Genomic DNA, 26,063 nt, shown 5'->3' with positions numbered 1-26,063 from the left:
ATTCGCTGTGGTGACCCCTGAAGGGAAAAGCCGAAAGGAAAATAAGAAGATTCTAAAAAGCGGAAAAAATATTCTGACCCGTGACGTGAATGAAGGTTGAAAATGTAATGGGGTCTTCCTGGTTGATATGCAACAATCATATCAGGTTTTATCAGTATCTGTCTCACAATTTGATTTTAACAGAAATGGAAACCATTGCAAAAAAACGGAATCTTGTCATTATTGTGCAATATTCAATCTAAAAACTGGTACCTGCAGAAGATCTAACTGGAGGAGCAGTAAAAGTTAGTAGATCAACATGTCTTGACTTTTTGGAATTTTTTTTCTTTCACCCATCCATGTAGACACGAACAGAGGGATAGTGTCCATCTCACATTTCTTTTATAACATAAATTTCACATATTAAGACAGACAGCTTGCAAACAAATCCCTTTACACATGCATTCACTCATTCACTCATTCATTTTCTGCCGCTTCATCTGCCATAGTGGGTCACAGGGAGCTGGAGCCTAACTCAGCTGGCATAGGGCATGAGCCACTCCGGGCACGATGCCAGTGCACCACAGAACCACACACAAGGACAAACCACCATTTACACACACACTCACTCCTACGGGCAATTTTAAAAAAGAGGGGGTCGTCTTATATTCGGGCCAATACGGAATATAAAGAAAAACTTGCTCAATTCGTACTCCAGGTCCAACTCTCACACACCCCAGTAAAGCAAAAATGCTCCCTTTATTTATCCTAATGCCCCTCCCCCTGGCGGACCAACAATAATTACATGGGGTTGTTTTACAATAACTGGTATAATCTACAGGGAAACAGACACAATTATTACTACCATGCTGTACAAATAAACCAGAAGAGAATAGAACATATATGCCCATCATATGGTTGCGTAAACAATTATCAAAACAACGCAAAATAGAAAACAACCCAATATTATACAAAATGGGCTGGCCTAACAGAGCGCCACAATGTGCTGTTTAAGCCTTACCCAGGTAGTGCCTCGGTTCGGCCCCTGAACCAGAGGTGGACCAACTCAGCATCCGCAGTCGAGCGTCTTTTGTACAGTTCTGTGTGGCTGTAGGAAAATGCGTAGGCGCCGAGTGTACACCCTCGAACAAACTACCTCCACAGTGTGTATGTTAAGGTCTGCATGTGAGCAGGACCACGCTCCTGTGGTCCTTCAGGGGAATAATGAGAGCGCTGCCACGGCCTTTCTCCTGGGCAAGCGAGAGAGGCACGAGTGAACGGAGATGGATTAAGCGGTCTCTACCACTCCATCACAGTGTTTGGGCACATTTGCATAGCCTAAATAAGAAAAGAAAATCATGAAATAAATATTTTTTCATTCCTCAAAAGGTTGAAATAATTGATAATACTCTGAAGCCCCAGTCCTAACAGATTGACATAACGGCTCTCATTTTTTGTACCACTCAATAACTGCACATGGATACATTTCACGCTTTTTTCAGCTTTCTTTAACTTGCCTCTAACCTTAGTTCAGCAGAATGATCAGTAATCACAATACTGCACCATTTATTCCATACAGGCTGACAATTAAGTCACTTTCTTTTCTGATGGCCGTTTGTAAGTTTACAGCAACCAGTATTTAAAGCCTTTATTCAAAGTAAAGTTAAACAAACATGATATTTGAAGATCAGAAAGTATGATTTTACATTTTTTCATTTCATCTATCATTTATCTGAAGGTGACCCCTCTTTGGTTCACTGTTGAGCAGGTTGGGGTTATCTTTGCAGATAAGGCGTACCTTTTAGTGAAAAAGAGGTGCACCCAAGAATGTAATATGTTTAGCTTTCAACCTGGTGCAATAATTATCAATACTATCTGTTTACTGAATGAATATTAATGTTGCTTCTTGTAGAGCTCAGCAGAATCTAACTGTTTCATAGCAGAGTGGTGGGCTGACTGAAAGGTCACCTACTGGTCTTATACTTCTCTTTGGGCTCTAATGGGCTGCTGGTGGCCATGTCAGGTCTTATCATAACTCATCATTTTTCATCGGTTATTCTCATATAAGTGATTGTAGACCTGTTTGTCAGAGTGACATACAGTAGAAGGAGAAACTACACTGGTGTATGCTACTGGCTCATCAGGACTTTTTGAAAGCCATCAGCTGCTGAGAGTATGTTTGTATCGATATACGTGTATTTTAAACATCACCTTGAGGGTTGTGTTTGCCCCAAAGGAAATACAAAACACCAGTAGTTTGTTTTCTTTTCTTTTATAGTCCAAAGAAGCAATAAATGAATATGATTCCCTGTTTGTTAAAAGAATATACATTTCCGTTTCCGTGAGTCTTGGATTGCTAAACAGATTTTTTTTTTGGATTATCTGAGGTATTTTATTGGCTGAGAAGTGTTTTACTGTCTTACATTGTTTCCAATGTTTACCAACCATTAATTTTGATACATGCTCATGACTACTCCCACGGTAATCAAATAACAGTGCAGTTTTTAATTAATAATATCAACGGTTTAACAGTAACGTGCACAGTTATTTACATACATCATTACTGTTTTACATTCAAATGATATGCTATAAGTGATTGTTCTGATTGTTTAGCTTGTTTCATCCCCTGATAGAATTCCAATGCCGGGTGTTGGTCCTGATTGGCCTGACAACATCTACATCACCTTCCAGTTTTATCGCTTTCCACCAGTCACATCACAGCAGCTGAAACTGTTGACCAGTGATAAGGCTAAGAAGAGACCTGGTGATCTACTTCCCTGTATCCTGGCCTCTATCAACCGGGATGGCGTTGTCACCTCTGGTAAGGCTCCAACATTGCAAAAATAAACCTGCATTTCTCCATAAAATAATCAGCCTAAAGTTACTGGGCCCGTTTCACGAAGGCAGGGTTAACATACCCTGAGGTAAATCTGTGGTTCTGGGTTGCTTTACCCTGAACTTGGAAAAAAAAACAGGGATTTTGGTTTCAGAAACGAATATCAGTTGGTTATGGTTATATTGACCAGTGCACGTGTGACAACAAGTGGCTTTTTTTTCTTTGTATTGCCAAGTTTTTCACCAGTGCACCATGCAACATCTGTCCCCTGAGTAAAATATCCTATATAAGTGAATAAAAACAAAAGGTGTGCACCTATTGAATCAGTAGATGCAAAATCCAAGAATATATTAAGTTTTAGGTCTAGTCTCTTTGATACTTGATTTGTCCAAACCTACTCCTAAGGCCCAAGCTGTTTTTTAAAATGCATGTTTTAATTACTTTTTGATATTTGGGCCTATTGGAACCTAATTAACCTTTGGAACCTTTGATCTGATGTACTTGTAGAGAAAAATTATGTCCACATATGTGGACTCTGGGTCCGAACTTCCAAAAAAACACAATTAAGTCACCTTTATGCAACAGAATGAAAAACTCTTTATTTTCAACTTGAACACATCTGGTTTTTTCCTGACTGCTTTTGTATGCATTAATAACACATACACACATATTTGAACATGTTTTGAATATCATAGAGTAAAAACAATATGGTAAAATTCCGTTTTTTCCTGTTTTGGACAGTTAAAACTATTGAAACAAAATATAATACATTCAAATAATTCTTAAAACATTTACAGTTGATCATGCTACTAATGTGTTTAGAACATCAAGTGAACAAAACAAAAACACAATGATTATTACACACGCACACACACACACACACACACACACACACACACACACACACACACACACACACACACACACACACACACACACACACACACACACAGAGTAATACTGTGAAAGAATACATGTACACTGTATGAAAACTGTACCTGAACCTGTACTCTCTGTCCCTGTCTATGTGTGAAAAGCAAAGTAACAGTTGCGTTCGGTTTACAGGCACAAGAACATTTTACAGGTCACACAACGCACCCGGGTTCTTCCAGTGCAGCGTGGTTGTCTGCAGCGCATAGCATTCTTTAGGCCAACCATCTCTGGGAGATGGGCATTAGCACTCCTGCGGACTGAGACATGGGGCATCTTTGTCACATGAAGTTTTACCCCTTGACTTGAATCATCTTCCTCTGATTCCCCTGACATGTCTGCATCTGCACTATGATGCTGGGCCAAGAGGCACTCTGCCACTTCCGTATGGAACTCAAGGAACCCGATGGGTCTTGTCTTTGGTCCAGCACATTTCTGGTCTTTGCGGTAGAGCAGCCAGCTGTTGGCTAATGCCAGATCTGTGAAGTGCATGCACATCCATACTGTCCACTTGTTTGTACAGGCGCCCATGTGATAATAACTTATTATTCTGTCCATTAAGTCAACACCACCCATCTTCATGTTGTACTTACGGACAATGCTTGGCCGTGAGACAGTGACATATTGTTTCAATTTCTTGTCCCAGCGCCGGCAGGTGTCTTCAGGCTGTGTACCATGGGCAACAGACATAATCAATACTGGTTTGTTGTCATACCACTTCACTACACACAACGTTCCAGTCTTCAGCAGATACCTCTGATGAGGTACCTCGTCCTGCATTCTTCATGGCTTTGTTTGTTGGTAACTTGTGGTCTGCTCCAGCGAGTCGGTTCTTCATTATTGTGCCTGTTATGTACCGCTCCTTCTCCATCATTCGCTGAGCACATTTGATGGTGGTGAAGAATCGGTCACAATAGACTTTTGTGCCAGGTTGCAGAGTTTGACACAGGCGGTCAATGACCAGGCTTCCCAAACCCAGGCCTCCTGGTTCTTCTACCTTCTCAATCAGTGACTGTTTTCCTTGATAGAGCTCAAAGTCAAGCACAATGCCATCTGCTGTAGCACAAACTAAGTTCTTTATGCCAACTGGATTTGGCTTCTTCGGCAGATATTGTCTACATGGACAGGCTCCCGTGAAGGGTATCATCTGCTCGTCGATAGATGTGCAATCAGGTCGATTCAGGGACTTGCACCCGCACAGAATCCGATCCAGAAAAGGCCTAACCTTCCAGAATGTGTTCATCCTCCTCAGGTCTTCAGATCATCATCAATAACTACTTTTATTGTCCCTCTCAATTTGAAGAATCTTGCACACGTGAATCTGTCAGCGATGGCAGTGATTCTCAAGGATTTGGACCAATACATCCTAATGGTTGGGTATCGGATGTAGGACATCAAAATACAGGCACCAAAAAAGTGGTACACCTCATTGACAGACATGTTGAGTGGATACCCACTCTTAGACAGTGACATAGCATTGGTGCATTCTGAAATCTTTTTCAGTAGATCTCTTATCTATGTGCTGTTCAAAATTGTCTAGTGGGGTCCAGCCACGTCTGTCTAGATCACTTTCGTCCTTCTGCGGATACTCTGTGAGGCTTGGCATCAGTGGAGTAGCCTTCCAGCGTATTCCACTCTTTGTCAATGAACCTGTGAACAAGTGTTGCAAATAAGCATTTTGCTTACAAATAGCCCCAAAGCCCTAATTACACAAAATAAACAAATATCTATTGGGTCTTGGCTAACCATTATGTGCATTACAGAGGCGTTTACGTCCTCTGCTGTGCTCAGTGGGCTCAGGAAAGGGGTCCTCATCATCACTACTGTCACCCTGACCCTCCTGCTGCTTTGCTCCTGTGGTGATGGTTGGTAATTTTCATCCAGGATGTCATCGTCGTTGTCAGACAAGTCCAAATCCAAATCTCCATCACCAAGTAGCTCCAAAACGTGTTGCACAGAATAACGCTCTTAATATAAAAACATGACAAAATCAACTACAAACAAATGTCTTTCATGTAGTTATGCATTATTTATTTGTAGATTATTTCAGTGCTACTATGTACAGATTTTAATTGCGCCAGAGATACTTTTTCTCATTATACATGTGTGCATGGTTACAAGCATATTAGCTGTTTTGAGGAGCTTCAGTCCATGACTACACATACGTGTACGTCATGTGTAGTGACATGCTACGTTCTTATTTTTTACACTTTTTCCTCAAATTTGCTCTTCATGACAAATTTACAATGCTTCTCAGAATCAGAATCAGAAAAGGTTGACTGCAGTGGGGAAGAAGCTGTTTTTATGGCGTGAGGTCCTGGTCCGGATGGACCGTAGCCTCTTGCCGGAGGGGAGGGTCTGGAAGAGGTTGTGGCCGGGATGAGAGGGGTCAGCGGCAACCGATCACCTTCTCCGCAGAACGGATGACACGCTGCAGCTTGGCCTTGTCCCTGGCTGTGGCTGCAGCAAACCACACTGACATGGAGGATGTGAGGATGGACTGATTGGTGGCAGTGTAGAAGTTCACCAGCATCTTCACAGGGAGGTGAAACTTCTTCAGCTGCTGCAAGAAGTACATCTTCTGCTGAGCCTTCTTGGTGAGGGAGCTGATGTTCTGCTCCCATTTGAGCTCCCGGGTGATGGTGGTGCCCAGGAAGCGGAAGGACTCCACAGGGGTCACTGGAGTGTCACAGATGATGACGGGGGGGAGAGCAGGAGGGTCTTTCCTGAAGTCCACTATCATCTCCACTGTTTTAAGAGCGTTGAGCTCCAGGTTGTTCCTGCTGCACCATGATACCAGCTGGTCCAACTCACTTCTGTAGGCTGACTCATCCTCATCAGAGATGAGGCCGATGAGGGTGGTGTCGTCAGCAAACTTCAGGAGTTTGACAGACTGGTGACCAGATGTGCAGCAGTTAGTGTACAGGGAGAAGAGCAGAGGGGAAAGAACGCAGCCTTGAGGGGAGCCAGTGCTGATAGTCCGGGTGTCGGAGACATGCTTCCCCAGCCTCACGAACTGCCGTCTGTCTGTCAGGAAGTCCGTGATCCACCTGCACATGGAGTCGGGCACGTTCAGTTGGGAGAGCTTGTCATGGAGCAGAGCTGGGACAATCATATTGAAAGCAGAGCTGAAGTCCACAAACAGAATCCTGGCGTAGGATCCTGGGGAGTCCAGGTGCTGGAGGACAAAGTGTAGTGCCATGTTTACAGCATCGTCTACAGATCTGTTGGCTCTGTAGGCGAACTGTAGAGGGTCCAGGAGGTTGCCAGTGATGTCTTTGAGGTGGGTCAGGACAAGGCGCTCAAAGGACTTCATGACCACAGATGTCAGAGCGACAGGTCTGTAGTCGTTAAGTCCTGTGATCCTTGTCCTCTTGGGGACTGGGACAATGGCTGAAGTCTTGAAGCACGCTGGTATGTGACAGGTCTCCAGTGAGGTGTTGAAGATCTGAGTGAACACCGGAGCCAGCTGGTTGGCGCAATGCTTCAACGTGGAGGGACAGACGGAGTCTGGGCCTGCAGCTTTGCGGTGGTTGAGTCGTTGGAAGAGACTCCTCACCTCTCCTTCATTGATAAGGAGAGGTGTGGGGAGGGGGTGTGGTACTGAGGTGTGGGGCTGTGAAGGACCCAATGAGACAGTGGGGGAGGGGATGGGGCTGCTGACCAGTGGCTGGTCGTTGATAGTGATGTCTGTCCCATTGTCTTTCAAAACGACAGTAATAGTTGTTAAGGCTGTTGGCCAGACGTAGGTCGTTGACAGAGTGGGGGGCTCTAGGCTCGTAATTGGTGATGGCTTTGAGCCCTTTCCAGACAGAAGCAGAGTCATTAGTTGAGAATTGTTCTTCCATTCTCTTACCATATGCAGATTGTGCTCTTTTCACCTCCTTACCAAATCTGTACTTGGCCTCCTTGTATCTGTCTCTATCCCCACTTCTGAATGCAGCCTCCTTCTCTGACCTGAGCCTTCTGAGTGTGGCTGTGAACCAGGGTTTGTCGTTGTTGTAGCTAACCCTGGTGCGTGTTGGGATGACGATGTCCTCACAGAAGGTGATGTAGGACATCACAGTGTCCGTGTACTCATCCAGGCTGTTGGTGGCAGACCTAAACACATCCCAGTCTGTGCAGTCCAAGCACTCCTGAAGTTCTTCCATTGCATCACTGGTCCACTTCTTGGAAGTCCTAACAACAGGTTTGCAGAGCTTTAATTTCTGCTTGCAGGCAGGAATCAGATGCACCATGATGTGGTCGGACTGGTCCAGTGCAGCGCGGGTAACAGCGTGGTACGCACCGCTGATGGTGGAGTAGCAGTGGTCCAGGATGTTCCCTTCTCTGGTGGGGAACTTGATGAGCTGCTTGAACTTTGGGAGGTCTTGGGAGAGATTAACTTTGTTAAAATCCCCGAGGACAGTAACCAAGGCATCCGGGTGTGCATTTTCTACTCTCAGTATCTCGTCGGTGAGCGCGCTGCGCCTCACGCACGTTAGCTTCCGGTGGGATGTAAACACCGACGAGAATGAATGAGGAGAACTAACGGGGCAAGTAGAAGGGCTTGCAGTTGATGATGAGGGCTTCCAGGTCCGGGGAACAGTGCTGAGTTAGTACTGTCACATCGTTGCACCAGCCATTGTGGATGTAAAAGCAAATTCCACCTCCTTTCGTTTTGCTGGAAAGCGCCGTGTTCCTGTCCACTCTGTAGATATCGTACCCTCTCAGGTGAAGCGCAGAGTCCGGAATGAGATCGCACAGCCACGTTTCCGTAAAGCACAAAACGCAGGACGTGGAAAAATCCCTGTTTGTGTTTAGCAGCAGGCTCAGTTCGTCCATTTTGTTGCAGAGTGAGAGCACGTTAGAGAGGAATATCCCGGGGAGCGCTGTGCGTAGTCCACGCCGGCGGAGACGCACCAGCGCACCTGAGCGCTATCCTCTTCTGCGACGTGTCACCTTGCTGCAAGCCTCCTTGGTCAGAATTGGCAATAAAACTGCAGTTGAGGCCAGGAAAGTCGGAAATAAATCCTCCGGAGTAGTAGCTCTGATGGCCATGAGATCTTCCTTGGAGTAGTAGCCATAAGAGTGGCAGAAAACCGAATTAAAGCTCAAAAGAAGAAAAACGAGGGCACACCGAAACACCGAGGCAGCCATCCCCGGCGCCATCAGTGATCTAATACAAACTGTATAAATACCTAATAAAAATAAGCCATAAAATATGATAGGACATCTTACCTGATCGATATTTGCGTCGGGAGTCACCACTTGAAAATTCCGCTGTGTTTGTCGCCATTTTGTGTTTTGTTAGTAGTATGTAGTATTCTTCTGAGACCACAAGATGGCAGTGTAAACCCGCACACATGTGTCCAGAACACTCGCAATTCCAAAGTGCACACGCTTCTGAGCAAAAGAGCTCACAAGAGCTAGAAAGTGTTGTCCACGTATGTGGACACTGGGCCTCAGGAGTTTTAATATTAGAGTCCCTGCAACTGCCCACAGTGTTAGTGTCTTACATTTGCACAAGCTAATGTGTAGAATGTTTAATGTCCAGATTAAAGCCATAGTCACTGTCTGCAAACTGCAAACTAGTTCCATGATACTGCATGATGTTCTTTGATGCTGCAGCACATCTCTTTCAATCAGTCTAGCGGGTGCTGATTGATGTCAAATCTATTCATGTAGCAACTAATGAAATGGAAGCAATATTACAGCTTCTGACAGAGCGTGGCATTGAATACACAAACAATCTCTTCCTTCGTTCCAACGCCTACCCATATCCTCCATTCCCCAGACACACTATCTAGTCTAACTCCATCAATATTTCTCTGTCTCTGTAGGTCAATATCAGTTAGTGTGTTCTTCCACAAAGCTCTCCTATTTGGACAGATGCTTGTTTAAGGCCAGGACCATTTATGTTTTTTTAATAAATGAAACAGTAGCATTTTTTTTTCTTTTCTCTTTTTTTTTTTGCAGGGATAATTACGCAGTGAGGGAGTAGTTTGTTCAGAACTGTTCTTGGTGCTGAATGGTTATTAACTTTAAATGTCAAAATCTGACTCAGAGTTTTTGGATATCACCCACAATGTACAAATACAAGCTTGTATGTCTTAATATTTTTGAATGATATTACATAAGGATTAGATAAACCTGGCTGACACAGTAAATTCTGTTGTGTCATTGGAATTAGCTTATTATAATATTAATATTGGCTTATTACATTATTATGTTATTATACAGTGTTTAACATATTAATGAGGTCATGTTGTTAATATGACCAAAGAAGGAAAGCGGCTTCAAGCTTTTTTTTCTTGTAAGGTCATCCTACAGGACAAATCTTCATCTATAGTAATTATCAATAACCTTAGCTCTAATCTAAACCACCAGCACAGTAAGATTCCATTTTTTTTCCAAGCAATGGTGAAGTAGTTCATTACACCTTTGCTCTTCTTCTTCTTTCGGCTTTTACCTTCAGGGGTTGCCACAGCGAATCAGTTGCCTCCATTTAAACCTGTCTTCTGCATCCTGTTCTCTCACACCAACTACCTCTATGTCCTTTTTCACTACATCCATAAACCTCCTCTTTGGTCTCCCTCTAGGGAGCATCCTTCTACCAATATATTCACCATCTCTCTTCTGTACATGTCCAAACCATCTCAGTCTGGCCTCTCTGATTATCTCTAAAACCTCTAACATGCGCTGTCCCTCTGATATACTCATTCCTGATACTATCCATCCTTCCTGGTCACTCCCAAAGAGAACCTCTGTATCCTCATCTCTGCTACCTCCAGCTCTGTCTCCTGCCTTTTCCTCAGTGACACTGTCTAGTCCAAACAGCATCGCTGGTGTCACCACAGTTTTGTATACCTTTCCTTTCACCTTATCAGAAACTCTTCTATCACCCATCACACCTGACACTTTTCTCCACTCATTCCGTCCTGCCTGTACATGCTTCTTCACCTCATTTCCATACTCTCCATTGCTCTGGACTGTTGACCCTAAATACTTAAAATCATCCACCTTCTTGATCTCTTCTCCCTGTAACCTCACTCTTCCACTTGGATCCCTCTCATTCACAAACATGTACTCTGTCTTATTGTGGCTAACCTGCATTCCTCTCCTTCCTCTTTTTTGGCATGAAACCATACTGCTGCTCATAAATGTTCACATCTGCCCTTAGTCTAGCTTCAACTACTCTTTCCCATAATTTCATTTTATGGCTCATCAGCTTTATTCCTCTGTAGATTCCAAAAGTCTGCACATCTCCCTTGTTCTTAAAAATGGGCACCAGCACACTTCTCCAGTCCTCAGACATCTTCAATACTATCTAAGATCCAGTTGAACAACCAAGTCAGAAACTCTACTGCTTCTTCTCCTAGACACTTCCATACCTCCACAGGTATATCATCAGGACCGAGTGGCTTACCACTCTTCATCTTCAATGCCCTCCTTACTTCATCCTGACTAATCTTTGCTACCTCTTGGTCCACAGCAGTCACCTCTTCTAGTCTTTGTTCTCTTGTTCTTTCTCATTTTCCTCGTTCATCAACTCCTCAAAGTACCCTTTCCATCTTCCCATCACACTGCTGGCACCTGTCAATACACTTCCATCCCAATCCTTAATCACCCTAACCTGTTGCACGTCCATCCCATCTCTATCTCTCTGTCTTGCCAACCTGCATAGATCAGTCTCTCTCTCCTTACTGTCCAACCTAGCATACAAGTCATCATAAGCCCCTTGTCTGGCCTTTGCTACCTGTACTTTCAACTTACGCTGCATCTCCCTGTACTCCTGTGTACTCTCCCCAGTCCTTCCAGATGACACGCCAAGTACTGTCCTGTCTCCTTGATCACACTAGCTGTAGTTGTCCAGTCATCTGGAAGCACCTCCTGACCATCCAGAGCTGTTGTAACTCCTTTCTAAAAGTCATGCAGCACTCCTTTTTCATCTTCCACCATTTCCTCCTCTGCTCTGCCTTTGCCCTCTTCATCTTCCTCACCACCAGAGACATCCTACACAACACCATCCTATGCTGTGTGGCTACATTCCCACCTACCACTACTTTGTCTCTGATCTCCTTCAGATTACACTGTACACACAAAATGTAGTCTGTGTGCTCTTGCCTCCACTCTTATAGGTCACCCTATGTTCCTGCTTCTTCTGAAAGAAGGTATTTACTATAGCCGGGAATGCTTTCTTCCAGATGGTCGTTGACTTTTTGCAAAGTCACCACCATCTGTCCTTCTGCATTCTTCTTTTGGATACCAAACCTGCCCATCACCTCCTCATCCCCTCTGTGTCCTGCACCAACATGTCCATTGAAATCTGCACCAATGCCAACTCTCTAACATCTAGGTATGCTCTGCATCACTTCATGAAAGTCCAACCAGAATTTCTCCTCTTCCAGCTCATATTCTACCTGTGGAACCTACCCACTAACAACATTGAACATCACACCTTCGATTTCTAGCTCCAGACTCACACTCTTTTTACCTAACAAACTCCTTCAAGATAACTCCTACTCAATTTCTCTTCAGATCTACACCATGATACAACAACTTGAACCTTGCTCCTATAAACTTCTAATCTTGCTACCTTTCCACCTGGTCTCCTGGACACATTCAACGTCCCTGCTCTCAGTCCTATACTCTTGGCGTTCCTCTTAATTTCCTCTGGGATTATTAAAGTATCTATCTATATCTCATCCTATGAACACACTTTCCTCCTCCTATTTCGACCAACAGTAGACCAATTTCCACCAGCGCCCTCTAGGTGAACAGTACAGATGGTGGTCGTTGTTAACCCAGTCCTTGACCAATCCAATATGGAAGTCATAGATTTGATTTGCATGTGATTTGGCAAAAGTTTTATGTCGGATGCCCTTCCTGACACAACCTTCTGTATTTATCAGGGCTTCGGACCGTGACAATAAGACACTGTCTTGTGCCCTCCTTTGGCTACATTGATTAAATATTTGCCACTCTTTGATTACCTGACTCAACTAATTCAATCAAGTTTAAGTAATCCGTGATACATACTTCCGGCTGTCAAGCAGACGTCTTTCTTCTGTCTCCTGTTGTCGCTGTCTCTCTAACTCATACCCAGACTGACTCACTTATTATCTGCAAAATGCCGAAAGGAAAAGGAAAATCGGAGGATACTAAAGACCAGATGGTCTCTAAGAATTAAAGAGTGAGTTAAAGAGCAACTTCGATAAATTAGGGAGTGACTTTGATAAAAAGTTGGAAGAAAAGCTAAAGCCGGTGCTAGACGCCTTGGAAGAAATGAATGTCAAAATGAAGAAAATGCAGAAAGACATGGAGGAAAAAGACAGAAGAATTGTTGTCTTGGAACAGGGACAACAAAGAATGGATGATTTGCAACAACACATTCATATAAATGATGTGATCATCACAAATTAAAATTATGCCGAGGAATTACAGAAATGCTGTGAACAGCGCTGACATCGAATCTCTGGAGCAACAAGTGAGGTCTCAACTGAGGGATCTGGAGATAACTATAGATCCAGACTGGATCTATAGTTGAGACATGTTACCCATTACCATCTGGAGGTAGGAGACCACCTGCAGTGCTGATAAAATTCAACAATCGTAAACACAAAATTGCTCTTCTGAAACAAAGCCTCAAACTGAAAGGAAAAAAATGTCTACATTAATGAGAATCTCACAAAAAAGAATGCTGACACCGCTAAAAAAGCTCGACAACTGAAGAAGAATCGGCTGATGGACAACACCTGGATGAACAACTGCAGGATCTTCATCTAAACAAAGGGGCTTTCTCCGGACCAGATGAAAACAATAGTGATCAGGAGTGCAGAGGAGTTGGTGAAATATGAGCAATAAAGATGGACAAGAATTGTTACTACACCAAAGTTCAGTACAACAGAGTCACTTCAATATTGGGAGCTCTACAATTTTGACACGTCAAGTATTTCATTGAACAGTTGAAAAAAAATCCTCATCGATGTCAGAAACATGGCCTAATAAACAAAAAACAAAAACAAAAAACAAACAAAAACAAAACAAAACATGTATTTGTGATAACATGGGATAACACTAACTTTGAGACTTTAAAGAGCATATTGATATCTTTTGACATATAATACCATGAAACTGTTAAGTTGTCCGTAACAAACTGGTTAATTCTCGTAAAAACACTGTCTGCTGAAAGAGGTGAATATGATCATTATATTTGTGTTGAGAGCACTGGCATGGCCAACGTCTTGTTTTGACTATCCATGATGTTAACAAACCTTGTGTTCCTAGGAAGAATGTAAATATGGTCATATTCTAGGGTAAAATGCTATTATCTGGAAGTGGATAAGGGTATGGACGTCTGTCAAAATTCAATGTATGAACTGGCTGAAAACTTTTAATGTCTGGGTTTGTTGATTACATATTCTAATGAGAAAGATGTTTGTTGATTCTGGGGGACTAGAATTTCACAAGCCTATTGGCTTCTTCCCATCAGCCCTTTTTTTTCCAGATGTTGATGTTCTAAATATGATGAAGGTGTCAAGTCTGTTATATTAACATGTCCGAAAAAAAATAAACTAAAGAATAGTTTTAAGCATTCATGCTTTTGCTCAGAGTCAATATAAATGTGTGTGATTTAAATACAGTCAAACACAGAATACATTATTCTATTGTATTTTTTAAATATTTTTTCCAAGGTTCGCTTCTTAACCAGAGGCAGCTCTGTCTTCTGCCCCCCCCCCATGCATTGTGTTGAGATGAGCTGTTATAGAGGATAGAACAAGCAGTCATGTTCTGTTTGATTGTCTTGCCATATAACTTTTTTTTCTCCTGTAAAATATTTCTATTCTAACATCTTTTTTCTACTCAGCTTCTCTGTTCATTGACATCTCAATGACAATGTGGCCTCCTTCTGTGCAAACTGACATTTTTAACTTTGTACAATTTGAATTGTTTTTGTCAAGTGTTTCGCTTGCTTTGCTAACCCCACACTTGAAGGGGTGTACCAACACCGAACATCAAAGGCTGGAATCCACTCAAAAGAGCTGGTCGTTGTTCCTTTTTTATTTTCTTTTATTTTTCTTTACAACCTTTTTCTTCAATAGTCTTCAGCAGCAGGTGAAAAAAATTAGACAAACACCACATAATTATAATTTTGTAAGACAGGTTATAATAAATCAAATAATTATCAGACCCATAATCAATAATTATAATAACAATTAATAATGTTCAATTATCAAAACCCTTTCACATTAACCATTAACCAAGTGCATGAAAATAGATTTAATTTTCTCCCTTTAAGTTAAAACAAAAGTAAATTATGTCAATGTAAATGCATCAAAATATTATGAAATACATGTACATGTTTTTCTTTTAAACCATAGAACCAATGAATTAAATATTTTACTACACCAACATACAAATTAAAAAATAATGAATCAACCCACAATTTTGACCCAGGCTTAGATACACATTTACATCCAAAATCGATTATAAAAATTATTTTTTTCAGTAAGTCACTTTTTTAGCAGCCCTAAACTTGCTATCTGCAGATAGAGAGAGAGAAAAAAAAGACCTGTTTATCCCATGCCCTCACTAGCAGGCAATGAACCAGCACAGTTATGTCTGCACATCAAATACTTTAATGGATTAAGCAGACTGCCACTATATTGTATTCGGACCAAGCAAGTTACACTGACTCTTCCTCACCAGCCAACATTTACACACAGCACCGGGCGCTACAAATAACTTCACCCACACCTCAGATACCTCGCATCCACACATAAAAAATAAAAGTGTTCTTACCAGTGGTCCGTTCAGCTCTTTGTTAGTACTTTTTGCACGCGCTGTGGGGAAACTAAACTTTTCTGCTTCGCAGTGGCGTCGCTTTTTTCTGCTCGAATTGACACAGGTGAGAAATCAACATGCCCGCGCGCCAGCTGATGAGCCCGGAGCGCTCATCGCTGCAATTATACACAAATATACGTAAACTACTTTAAATGCGCAAACTGAATGGCCGAACTATACCAAATTACACACAAACTTTATTCGGGACTACCAAGGCGAACACGGGTGCGGACGTGCTCTGCCGAGTACTCAATAATAAAAATGCAATATTTACAACTGGGGTTTGGCTGATTGTGCGCGCTGCAATACTGCCGTGGTTACGCGCACGCGCATCAGTTGACGAAGCAGCTGTTCGCTGCTACAGGTTTAAGCAGGAAATCATAATCATCAAAAATTGTTTAAATTAAAAATTTTGAATTCCTGCCTGGGCTGTTTAAATTATTCTGTACGTAATTTCCCCAACAGCCAGTCTAAGTGATGTATTATAGTGTACCATGTATTTAGGATTATGAATTACAGCCCATATCCAACCACACACCTATTTTCATTGGATTCCTGATTAGGATTCTTCTACGGACTAAGTGGGAGGGCACAAGCAGCACATGGTTGACATGCCTTTTACTCAGTTGGTTTTTGATGATTCTGCTGAACACAAAGCAGAACAAGAACCAAGGCAGTCACAGAATGCAGCATCCCGCGACAAGGCAAACACAATTCTGAAGTCTGCTTTCCCCTGAATTCAAAATTTTACCCTGACCTACTTGCATCGGTCATAGATCAAACCTAGGGCTCTGATCTACTGTCATTGATCAAAGCACTAGCTTTGATCGATGGTCTTACTTACACTGGCCTTCTCCCTCATCTTTCTACCTTATCCGGCCGGTTCCTGAGAGTACAAAACTTGAAATTTGACCTTGTTTTCTCAAGGTCAAGGTCATCATCTCGTTTTTATCCCCTTTGTAATGTTTTTTGTTTCATCTTTCTGTAGCGGTTGCGCAGATATTTGGTGGACTATGTAATGGACGGCCGGACAAACACACAAACGCTTACAAAACATCACCGCTTTGAAGCAGGATGTAATCACAAAACCTTCTTTTGAATTTTAGCCCAATTTTAGCCCAATGAATTCTGATATTGTCATCTTGGAAAATGCCTGTGCCTTTGGAGAAGAAATAATCCATTGATGGAATAACCTGGTCATACAGTATATTCAGGTAATCAGTTGATCTCATTCTTTGAACACACACTGTTGCTGAACCTAGACCTGACCTGAACGGGCATATTCCAAGATGACAATGTCAGGATTCATTGGGCTAAAATTGTGAGGGAGAGGTTCAGGGAGCATGAGACCTCATTTTCATACATGGATTGGCCACCACAGAGTCCGGACCTTAAACTGGTTGAAATTCTTTGAAAGAAGAATCTCAATGAGTGCTGGAGGTGGCTTTACATAGTGGTCAGACCCCATCATCATAAATGCAAGATCTTGATGAAAAATAGGAAAAGAATATCGCATCACTGGATGGAAATAACTCTTGCGATATTGCATTAACTCATCAAAACAATATCTGAAATCAAAGCTAAATGCAGTCCAACAAAATATGAGAGGGTTTGAGTTTTTTGATGGCAACATTTTTTTTTGGCCAGGCAGTGTATATTTCCCTTTATCCTGAGCAACCTGAGGTCTTTCCAACTAGCATAACGAAAACATATGTGTGGTTGAACAGGATTTTTTTTATTTTTTGTTCATTCACTTTTTCTTAGCTCCCCAGTTCATCCTTCTAATAGTTTGATTTGAAGTTTGAGAACTTCACAGAGTAAAAATTAACTGGTTTCTAAAGATCTGATTATGACAATGACAAAATGGTTTTATTTTTATTTTTTTCGTTGTTGACAGTCGGCAGTATTCAATTGATTGATTGATTGATTGACAAATGTACCCAGATACTTGAGGAATACGTTGAATCATGGGGATTGCAATAAGAGACAAATATTAGCCGTCTTAAAATCCAGTCGATGCCAGAGATGTTAAGCAGGGGCAAAATATCCACAAAAACCATGAGACAGACTTCAAATAAATTTTGCACATGCTTTGTTGGGGCCTTTGTAGTGTGCATTTCAGAATTTCTTCAATTTGCTTCTATTTACATTTCTGGGAACATTAATATTTTTAGTAATTTTCAAGTCATTCTGCTATCCTTCTACTTTTTTTCAGTTTAAGTGACTTCTGTTGCCTTGGATACGTTTTTTTTTTTTGGTTTAGTTCTGATATTCCTTGAACTGTCATAGACTTCCATTTGCCAGAATTCTTGTGTTGTTGAGAGTTTCAGATCCCAGCAGGATTTTCAACCTGCCTAGTCTGCTGTGTACAAAGCAGGCAGGCAGGCAGGCTTTCCAGGTTGGTGGTGGTGATGGTGGTGGTGTTGGGGGGCGGGGGGTGTCTCTGTTCCTCATCTGCAGACCTAGTTATACACATGCACACAACCTGGTACAACCCTTGGGCCAGATCTGTCAGCTCTTCCCTTCGTATAAGCTCAAGCACACACAGCACAGTTTCTCTCTCCCACTCTAACCCCTCTGTTCTCTTTGCTGACCATCTTCGGCACACAAGCCCAGAGCATGCTAGTCCAAGTAGAGAGAGCTGTTGGATTGAGGGAGAGGTGAACATTTCTGTATAGGCTAGGGTAAAGAAAGATCAGCACAGATATATACAGTAAAGCTGCAATGATGTTTTCTTTTTTCGTGAATACTATCAATCAAGTCTGTTGTGGCCTTTTTTGGTGAAAGTCTGCTGTTGGGTGCTTTGGATGTAACTGGTGATCTCCTAATCAGGATGATTTCTGTCATCATCCGAGATATCTGATCCAAGAAATTATCCACTGTGGGTGGATTTTCCTCAGCGGTCTGTGAAACCTTTACTTTTACCCACCTCAGCTTGCTTTCAATAGTTGCAGTTCCCTCAGATTAGTTGTAGTTTTCCCATTCACTGCAGAGGGTGAGCTTCTCCTCGTGGTCTAATTGGTGTTTCAGAAACACTTCAACTGTAAGTGGTATAAATTAGAAAGTTACCACAGTATATTTGTTTCTTTGGATCCCACAAGAGCAGCCAAAGTCACCTGTATGTGATCACCAGATTACAAGCAGTTGCTCACAAACGCATAATGTATCTGTGTGTGCAATTTGATAAAGTGGGTGAGGCTTGCTGGTCTCTTAAACACAGCAGAGCTGTCACCACAGGTCCTCATTACTTCATTTTTATCCATCCAGCTGCTTTCTCTCACGTACAGTGTATGGGAATAAGGACTGTGCGAGCTTTGAAAGGAAGCTGCTGGAGAGAATTCTGGAAGTCGCTTACGTACATGGACCCACGCTCACACCTTTAACACATACAGTATATAGGGTATGGTATAGTAAGGCTTCTGGTTTGTATAAGGCGTAAGGCAAACTCCAAATAAATAGGAATGATTGCTTGTGGAAGAAACTGGATTTTGGGGGCTCATTAAAATTAGCTATCCAAGGAGCAATATGGCTGAAAAATGGCTCTCAAGCCATGATGAGGACTTCTGTTTGGTAGAATAAAGTTGTGATTATATGGCATCCAGTTCTAAGTACTCTGTGTTTTTTATTGGGTAAAGTGTCATCATCATCATGAATTATGAGAATCCTAAAGTGCTTAAGATTTTGTGAAATGCTCCCCCCTCTGGCTGTGTTGGTCTCAGGCAGTGTAATCATCAGACCTATTAACTCCCAGTTGATGGCTGCTGCACCAGTTAAGATTTTGTCCACAAGGATAACAGCTGGTTACAGATATTATAATTATCCTTCAACCCCTGTAAATGGAAGGAAAGGATACAATCAGATTTATGTGGAGCTCCTTTGTTTTTTGTTTTTTGTTTTATTTATCAACAGTGGAGATGCAGGTTTTTTGACTTCTTATAATGATGTTGCAAATTCTTAACTCATGACATGTCAGTGTGTTCTTAATTCAGTAGATGGCTTATTTCCATATTAACAGAGAAATGAATGAACAAATTAATTTAATTGCAGCTATATTATTATTATTATTATTATTATTATTATTATTATTATTACTGTATTGTTGTTGTTGTTATTTATTTATTTAGCACTGATGAAAGTGAAATATGTTGTAATAACATGTCTGGAAGGAAGAAAAATAAACTGAACAAAATAAATTGTTAATTGTTATTCAGTCATTCATCTTCCAACCACTTCATCCGCTGGAGCGGGTCGTGGTATTATTATCATTATCATCATCATTATTATTATTACATATACTGTATAACACCACCTTCCAGCTCAATACTCAAGACTGATTTGATCGTTATGAATAGTTCATTCACTATATATGTTGGGTTTGCTTGTGTTTATGGTTGCGTCAGTAGACTCACTTCCAGTTGGAGCTGTGCACACTCATACATCTTACTGGTGCCTATTTTAGGTAAGTACTCTTAATGTTGCCCAGGTCAGAAAGTCGTCGTCTCTCTCATGTGCTATGAGGCTCAGTTTAACTGAGTTGCAACAATCTGCTGGCTGTGGTTTTAATAAATACTTTTAAAGGTAAAAAAAACACAACTAACAACTTTATTTTACTGATTTAAATTCTTGTTTTGCTCCAATAACATTACAATACAAAAAATAAAATCTCTATATGACAGTTATATTGAATATAAGGGCAGCTGATAAGCTAGAGAGGGGACTGTCTGGATTAAAAGAAGATCAAAATTGCAGACAAATAAGATTACATAAAAATTATTAGCTACACCGTAATTCACTGTGAACACTTTTGCCACTAAGGCAGCCATAAACACATAAGTATACCACTTAAAGCAAAGATGTTGGGCTGCTGTTTTGCGTTATGCTAACACAGAACTGTCTGTCAGTTGTGTCTCGTGTATTTAAGGCTTTTAAACACCCTGTGTACATGGAGTCTCCTTTCTCCTTGCTCAGACTCTCCAGGCTTGCAGATGCAGTTCAGAGTAGATGAGACCTTCCTGAAACCTGGAGAAAAGAGGTTGTTTCCTGCGGTACTTGGCTCTCCACACCATGCACATCGATATCTGGGACAGTGACTCATTGCTTCTCATTGGTTCTACTGCCATCAACCTCAAGGTAAAAGACTGATTTATTAAATTGCGATGAAAAGCATAACTTGTTGCCTTATTTCAGTAAAAGCTTAACCTCTTTTACACACCTGGTGTTCAATACATGAAGAGTTAAGCCTTGTATATGAAAAAAAATATATAATCATGACACACCTTCCCTGCAGTGCGGTTATCTGCAGCATGTGTCATGAATTTATGCAGCCTTGTAAATTGTTTTAACACATTTAGTAGAGCAAGCCAGGTGTTGCGGAGGAAAATACTGCTGATAATGGAATGACAAATGCAAAACCATTGCACTCACAAGGTTTTTTTTGGTGCACAAAGCAAGAATTACAAAATAGCTGAATGAGATAGTTTCCAACAGTGTGTGTCTGTTTATTTGTTTTATGTAAGTAAGTGTTGTGTTTCATCCTCATACGAAAGACAAATTACAGATTAAAGGATTTTTAATTACAAACCTTGTCTCTATTGTCTACTGACTGGACAGAGTTTACTGTATGTGTCAAACCTTATGTGTAATTACGTGGTTTTGCAACCTGATATTTGTAAAGCATTTAATGAGAGAATTAAATAGTTTACAGGTTGCCAAAGCTATTCTGAGCTTCGCTGTTTAGAAGTTCAAATCACACCTAGTCGTTTCATTTTCTTTATAATAAAATTATTTAGTTATTTCATCTCCTTTCTTGAGCTGTGATTGTATGTTCAGTGAGATGATGTGATGTGCTTTATTGATCCCAAACTGGAAAATGTAAAATACAATGCATGCTGTCATTAAATGTATGAATGACTTCCTTTCTTTACACTTTGTTTTGTTGTATCTGCAGTACATGCTGCGTCAGGGTAAACTAGCAGTGCAGTCTCTTCATGAGGTGGAGGTTCTGACCACCAATTTTATGGGAGAGGACCCTCTGCTGATGAGCACAGATGTGGGTCAACCATCACCCTTCAGTCCTATGACAGTCCACACTGTTGCCAGGGGCCGCTTGCACATACGCACAGGCTGTATAGGTATGATGCACTCTTTTGTACAGTATTTCTAGAATTACTGGATTCCCACTTTGCTTACCAAATACAAGCATGACTGCGGCTGATATAAAATAGCCAGACAGACGAAGTAAATACAGTCAAATCTCTTTAAGAAAAACACTAAAGGGTCTAAAGAACAGAAGTCAAATTGTGCAGGTTGGTTACTTACAGAAAAAGCATATGAATTCAAGATTGGTAGTGACCACGTTAAAGTACACTGCTTTAAAGATTATACAGTGGTACCTCTACTTACGAAATTAATTGGTTCCGGAAGAAATAACATAAGTAGAAAATTTCGTAAGTAGAGTCGCGATTTCCATGCAAATGCCCTAATCCATTCCAAGCCCCGCAAAATTCAGACAAATGTTTTATAAAGCATAAACATGCATCAAAACATGTAACAAATGCATGTTACGATTAGATTATTACACAATAAATGTGAGTTGTGCATAATGTAAAAAACAAAGAATAGAGTAAAGAATAAAAATGATGGTCATTTACCTTTTAACTGCTGCCTTAAACTCCTTAAACTTCCTTTTGTTTTAATTACCTGGTGATTGTAGATGCATTACGGCCATATTCTTTGGTGAGATCAACCAAACGCATATTCCCTTTTTCATCCTTTTCTATAATCTCTTGCTTAGTTTGTATGGACAAAAAAACTATGTTCTTTGTCTTTTCTTTTCCTCTTTTCTCCGTCACTTTCTTAGTGTCCGTAGCGAAGACTCAAAAATGTAATATATTTGCGCAAAACTATCAGAACACCTCACGGGTTGAAGGCCGAATGACGACGACCCTGCATGAACATCGATCTAGCTCCACACAGGGGTCCCTCTTAGCCAATGGGATGCTGCAGGAAGATACTAGGTAATAGCCAATGGCAGAGCAGCTATGAGAATGTTGCGTTCAGGAACGTGTGGGAGCTGCGAGTATCAGCCCATACTGTATTTTTACCTTTCGTAAGTTGAAATTTCTTTCGTAACTAGAGGCAATATTTCCCTGTTTGAGGCGTTTCGTAATTAGAAAATTTTGTAAGTAGAGACATTCAAAGTAGAGGTACCACTGTACTACCTTAAACAGAACAATTACAGGTTAAGCATCCTATCCTATTTTTGCTGAATAATGCCCCCCCCCCTTGTCTGATGTGGGTACTGTTTGATTGTTATGTAAAGTACCATGTGTCATCTGTAATATATAGTTAATGAATACACTTTTCCCTAAACGAACCAAACATATTAAATCAATTAATTAGACAATACTTTACCTGCTATCGATTGTAGATGGGTTGCCTTTCAGAGAACACTCGATGTAAAACAAACATAGCAAAAGAAGAGCCTGAATTTGTCTCTCAATCAAAAATCTTGCTTCAATTTGACTGATCTCTTTCTAACACTGAAATATTTTCAAAAGTATTTTATATTCAGGTCATATTCCATACGGAAGTTCTGACTATGATATAATATTGTGTATTCACCTGTATTGATGCGTAGAGATGGGAAATGACACTGATTCCCAGAGTTGTTGAAGGTTCTCATTTTCTTGAGGCGTGCAAGCTTGCAAAGCAAAAACTGGGAACATGAAGTATGTTGACCCGATAATTCCAGAGTAGATTTCCTTTTTCCTGTGCTTTCATCCATTTTAGGCCTGTCCTTACAGTGTAATGATAGTTGACACCTTTTTTCAATTATTTGAACAATACTGCTTGTTTAAACAATACTCCATAAAGAGTTTGTGACTATCATCCCTTCAAAACTCTGTGGCTTTTAGTGTTTGTACTAAAAGTTTCAGGGATGATTAGTCAAAGCAGGCTAAGAGCTTTTTGGGCGTGCTGGGGGATGATGGAGGTTCTGTATGGTATGTAAATTCCAAACAGGGCTTTTTGGGCCTGCTTCCATTTGTCGCTGCCTTTCATGGTTTTGTCTGTCTTTACACTTTATCACTGTCTTCCTGTTTTGTCTTATTGATCCACTTACATCTTACGCCCCAGTCTGTTTTCTTTCTTCTATGTTCTCCCATATATTGTCTTTGTGTCTTTCCCGCTTTGCAGTTGTCATCAAGCTGTAATGAATCTGTGCTCTTATTTGGTGGGTGGTGAAGAATGTTTAGGTCAGTCATTATTGCTCACTGTGGGAGAATCAGAAGTTACTCATAGTACAACAAATGACTTTGATAGGAAATTTGATAGGAAGGAAGGAAACACACACACATACACACACACCTACAGACACACACATACACAAATACGTGCATGTCAAATCCATGACAGGCCCAGAACATGTGTACCCATGTAAACATGTGGTTGTATAGATAGGTGTAGCAGAGTGTTAATAAGTTGCAATAAGACAAGCAGAGTATATCTTCAGGTGAGAACACATATTTTTGTCATTTTCAAGTTCAATAGAAGTTTCACAGGGCTTCTGCATGGATTCCGTAATCCTTCTAAATCCCTATTTGATGGACTCCAAAATGCATGCTGGTCAAGCTGAAAGGTAGACTGTATTTCTTTGTTGACACTGCAGATCCAGCTCCTTGATTTAAGATTGACTGGTGGAGGAAGGTTGCAAAAGGGGTTGATGTCTCAGCGGAACAGAGCTTAAGTGTATGGAAGTGTGACAAGAAGTCACACTCATAGAGTTTCTGATGTGAAAATATATCTAAGTAGCGGGATTGTGGAATTGTGGCATTCTGGAGGCAGCTGACAGGTACAGGCAGGCCAGGCGTACTGCAGCTCGAGTAGTCGCACAGGCAAAAACTAGGGTTTGGGAGGAGTTCGGGGAGGCCACAGAGGAGGGCTGTCTGTCAGCCTTGAAGAAGTTCTGGCAAACCATTTGGCGCGTCAGGAGGGAAAGTAGTGCACAGCCAATACTGTTTACAGTAGAGGCGGAGCTGCTGACCTCGACTGAGGATATTGTCGGGCAGTGAAAAGAATATTTCAAGGATCTCCTCAATCCCACTACCATGTCTTACACAGAGGAAGCAGAGACAGGTTTTAGAGGTGGACTCGTTCACCACCCAAGCTGAAGTCACCGAGGTGGTTGCCAAACATCTTGGTGGCAAATCACCAGGGGTGGATGAGATTCGCCCTGAATAACTCAAATCTCTGGATGTGCAGGGACTGTCACGGTTGACATATCTCTGTAACATCAAATGGCAGTTGGGGACAGTACCTTTGGATTGGCAGACTGGGGTGGTGGTCCCTCTTTTCAAAAAAAGGGATTGGAAGGTGTGTTCCAACTATAGGGGGACACACTTCTCCCGGGGAAAGTCTACTCCATGGTATTGGAGAGGAGGATTAGACCTATAGTCGAACTGCGGATTCAGGAGGAACAATGCGGTTTTTGTCCCGGTCATGGAACACTGGACCAGCTCTACATTCTCCAGTGAGTGTTTGAGGGTTCATGGGAGTTTGTCCAACCAGTCCACATGTGTTTTGTGGATCTGGACAAGGCATTCAATAGTGTCCTTCGTGATATCTTGTAAGGAGTGCTTTGGGAGTATGGGGTTCGGGGCCCTTTGCTGAGGGCTGTCCGGTCCCTGTATGACCGAAGCCAGAGCTTGTTTCGCATTGCCAGCAGTAAATCAGACCTGTTCCAGGTGCATGTTTGACTTCGGCAGGGCTGTTCTCTATCACCAGGATAGGCAGCCAGGATCTGGAGGGAGTCCAGTTTGGGGACCAAAGGATTTAATCTCTACTTTTTGCGGACAATGTTGTCCTGTTGGCCTAATCAAACCTGGACCTTCAGTGTGCATTGGGACGGTTTGCAGCTAAGTGTGATGTGAGTGGGATGGGGATCAGCACCTCTAAATCCAAGGCCGGACAAGAGTTGGTATGCCCTCTTCAGGTTGGTGAAGAGTCTTTGCCCCAAGTGGAGGAGTTTAAGTATCTAGGGGTCTTGTTCATGAATGAGGGAAGGATGGAACGTGAGATTGACAGACAGATTGGTGCAGCTTCCGCTGTGATGGAACGTGAGATTGACAGACAGATTGGTGCAGCTTCCGCTGTGATGCGGTCGCTGTATAGGTCTGTCGTGGTGAAGAAGGAGCAAAGTCACAAGACAAAGCTCTTGATTTACTGGTCAATCTATGTTCCTACTCTCACCTATGCTCATGAGCTTTGGGTCATGACCGAATGGACAAGATCCCGGATACAAGCGGCTGAAATGAGTTTCCTCCGTAGAGTGGCTGGGCGTACGCCTCCCTTGGGATATGTTCCGGGCATGTCCTACCGGGAGGAGACCTTGGGGAAGATCTAGTACACGCTAGCGAGACTATGTCTCTTGGCTGGCCTGGGCACACCTTGCGATACCCCCGGAGGAGCTAGAGGAGGTGTCTGGGGAAAGGGA

At 41.8% G+C, this 26,063-nt stretch overlaps 1 protein-coding gene across 1 annotated transcript in view; it reads left to right on the top strand.

The window, feature by feature from the left end:
* Positions 1-26,063, top strand: part of nphp4 (nephronophthisis 4) — a 221,150-nt gene that overhangs the window by 151,405 nt on the left and 43,682 nt on the right. The window contains 4 exon segments of the mRNA XM_068305896.1: positions 2,613-2,800; positions 20,540-20,604; positions 20,606-20,701; positions 21,519-21,702. Coding sequence (XP_068161997.1) covers positions 2,613-2,800; positions 20,540-20,604; positions 20,606-20,701; positions 21,519-21,702 — 533 coding nt within the window.

The sequence above is a fragment of the Antennarius striatus genome, chromosome 2 (assembly GCF_040054535.1).
Source record: "Antennarius striatus isolate MH-2024 chromosome 2, ASM4005453v1, whole genome shotgun sequence".
NCBI lineage: Eukaryota > Metazoa > Chordata > Actinopteri > Lophiiformes > Antennariidae > Antennarius > Antennarius striatus.
The sequence above is the reverse complement of the archived record's forward strand: the minus strand, read 5'-3'. Positions and strand labels throughout refer to the sequence as shown.